The sequence below is a fragment of the Pinus tabuliformis genome, chromosome J (assembly GCF_031772625.1).
Source record: "Pinus tabuliformis cultivar Carrire ecotype Pingquan chromosome J, CPIR1, whole genome shotgun sequence".
Taxonomy (NCBI): domain Eukaryota; kingdom Viridiplantae; phylum Streptophyta; class Pinopsida; order Pinales; family Pinaceae; genus Pinus; species Pinus tabuliformis.
This window is the reverse complement of record NC_142295.1, coordinates 1,172,600,926-1,172,603,207: the sequence shown is the minus strand read 5'-3', so window position 1 is coordinate 1,172,603,207 and position 2,282 is coordinate 1,172,600,926. Positions and strand designations below refer to the sequence as shown.

Genomic DNA, 2,282 nt, shown 5'->3' with positions numbered 1-2,282 from the left:
TGAAGTGCTCAATTCTTGATTGCAATACATGTGGTTGGTATCTTACAAGAGAATAGATCCAAGATATTTTTTAACTTCTAGTTAAATAGATATCTAACATAAGAGCAATATGAGTTATGTAGGCAACAATTTTGCCCATATTATTAGAATTTGTTTTTTTTTAATCTAAAATTGGAAGTGTTAGAATAATTTTTTAATAGTAGAAATAGATTCAACACCTTGAAGAACCCCTCGACTTTGAAACTTAACTGTTGTAACTTTGATTCCATTGAATTTCGTCAAAATCATACGAGAAAAACCAATCTCTTTTAGACAAAATCATAGCTTGTTTAGACTACACTTAAACAATGTCACTAAAAAGAGGAAGGATAATCATTATCTTAATTAAAGCAGTGCTAAGACCATTGACTTATTCCAAACATGTCTATAATATGTCAATATAAATACTACAAAAAATAGCAAATAAGATATAACATTACATTATTACAATTAATTTCTTTAAAAAAAAATTAATTGTGACTACTTAGCAACAACATTTTGACACTTAACCAAAAATTATCTCCAAACAATGGTTATCAAAGATAATTGATCTTCCTAGAAAAAAATATTAAAAATTTGGAAGGTTCCGATGAAATCAATCAAACAACTTACATTACTAAAATATACCTAAAAACATATATTTATCAAATTAATGTCTATGTGTTTATTTTGGAATAAGGCTTATGGAATTTGAATTTAAATGGGAATTTTTTTAGTAGTAGGGAAAAAAAAAATTATCTCAAAAATATGTATGCTCCTTTTACCTTTCAATTTAGTTAAATAATGTCATAACAAGAGCATGTTGTTTTAATATTTTTATATCTATATATATATATTTAATTCATTTATTATTTTTTTATAAACAATAATAAAAATGATTTAAAAGTCAGTTCTAATTTTCAAAAATTATATATATTAAATAATTATTTATTTTGTTGAAATCAGCAATTGAGTTTATCTGACTGGATTCATCACCTAGATTAAACTAAACTTTAATGTGGTGGACAGCGTGTATGACAAGGCTAATCACATAATTAAATTTGACTTTGTGTGGTGGAGAGCGTGCCATTTACCTGTTTCATGCAATGCAACCTTGAACCTGCTGGCGTGTATCTTGTTATAATTAAAAATAGAGTCATAGGCTTACTGAATCTCCGGTTGAAACCCATGATCTCAGTCCGATGTTTAAGGTCACAATTCATTTAATGTTATATGTAATTCAAACGTACAAAGATTCGTAGAACGTGCTCGACACATGTTAGGTCTATGCCGCTCCCTCAACCCTCAAATCTCCTCTCCGCCTTTAAAGCCGAGCCAAAGCCGACCACATTTTTCTGTATCTCGCTACCTCCTTGCCGCCTCCTTCCCAGTTCGCAGGGTGGAGAGAATTGGCAGAAGCTTCTGTTTTGTTTTGTAGTTGAGGTTCTATATTTGCTTAACTTCTATGGAACGGTGTGCTGGAGGTAAGCAGAAAGCGGGATGGAGGGCTGGTTTTCAATGGAAATATGTAAGCCACTTGGCTGCCGTGTTGCGCCATGGTAGAATCCAACGTGTTACCAGTGGCTTAACTCGAAGCCGAGCCGTAAAACAGGCGGCGGATCTGTCGCTGGCCATGATGGCGATGGGTCGAACCGCGTGGAGTAGGGCCATCCTCCGGGAATACCTTGCCAGGAACAATAAATCCCGCTGCCAACGGCGACATGTAGTTAAATTCCCCGGTTCGGTGTCTGCCAAGAATAGCAGGCCCTGCAAAACGAGCTTTCCGTGCAAGAAGTCCATCAAGCGGGCGTTCCGACGGGCGTGCAAGTCCGGCACTAGCATCCGCTCAGAAAAGGGCACTCTGGCTTCTCGTATGCAGATACTCAGGCAGCTCATTCCCGGAGGCCGCGGTCTGGACACGCCTGTTTTCTTGGAAGAGGTCGCGGACTACATCGTGGCGCTCAAGATACAGGTTCAGGGCATGCAGGCGCTCACGAGCAGGTACACAAGTTAGAGCACTTGTGCTGCTTGAAAGGTCTAGGTATAATGTCGCAAGGTCGAATCTCGGGCCACACAGGCATGAATAAAAAACATTTTGCTCTTAGAACCTGATAGTATATATATAATCTGATAGTATATATATAATGGGTATACGTCGCAGAAACACCAGAAAATATTACACTGTGTCGAGGGTGTAGCGCTTCTAAAGAGAGATCCTAAATGATTTGGAATAAGCACACCAGGGAATTCGGATGAGGAACTTA

General features: G+C 37.1%; 1 protein-coding gene across 1 annotated transcript; it reads left to right on the top strand.

Annotated features, from left to right (window-relative positions):
* The first annotated feature begins 1,483 nt into the window (after positions 1 to 1,483).
* On the top strand, positions 1,484 to 2,032 carry LOC149231259 (transcription factor bHLH147-like). Its single transcript, XM_089381586.1, has one exon. It carries the CDS (start codon positions 1,484 to 1,486, stop codon positions 2,030 to 2,032), a length of 549 nt encoding a protein of 182 aa, XP_089237712.1.
* The last annotated feature ends 250 nt before the right edge of the window (positions 2,033 to 2,282 follow it).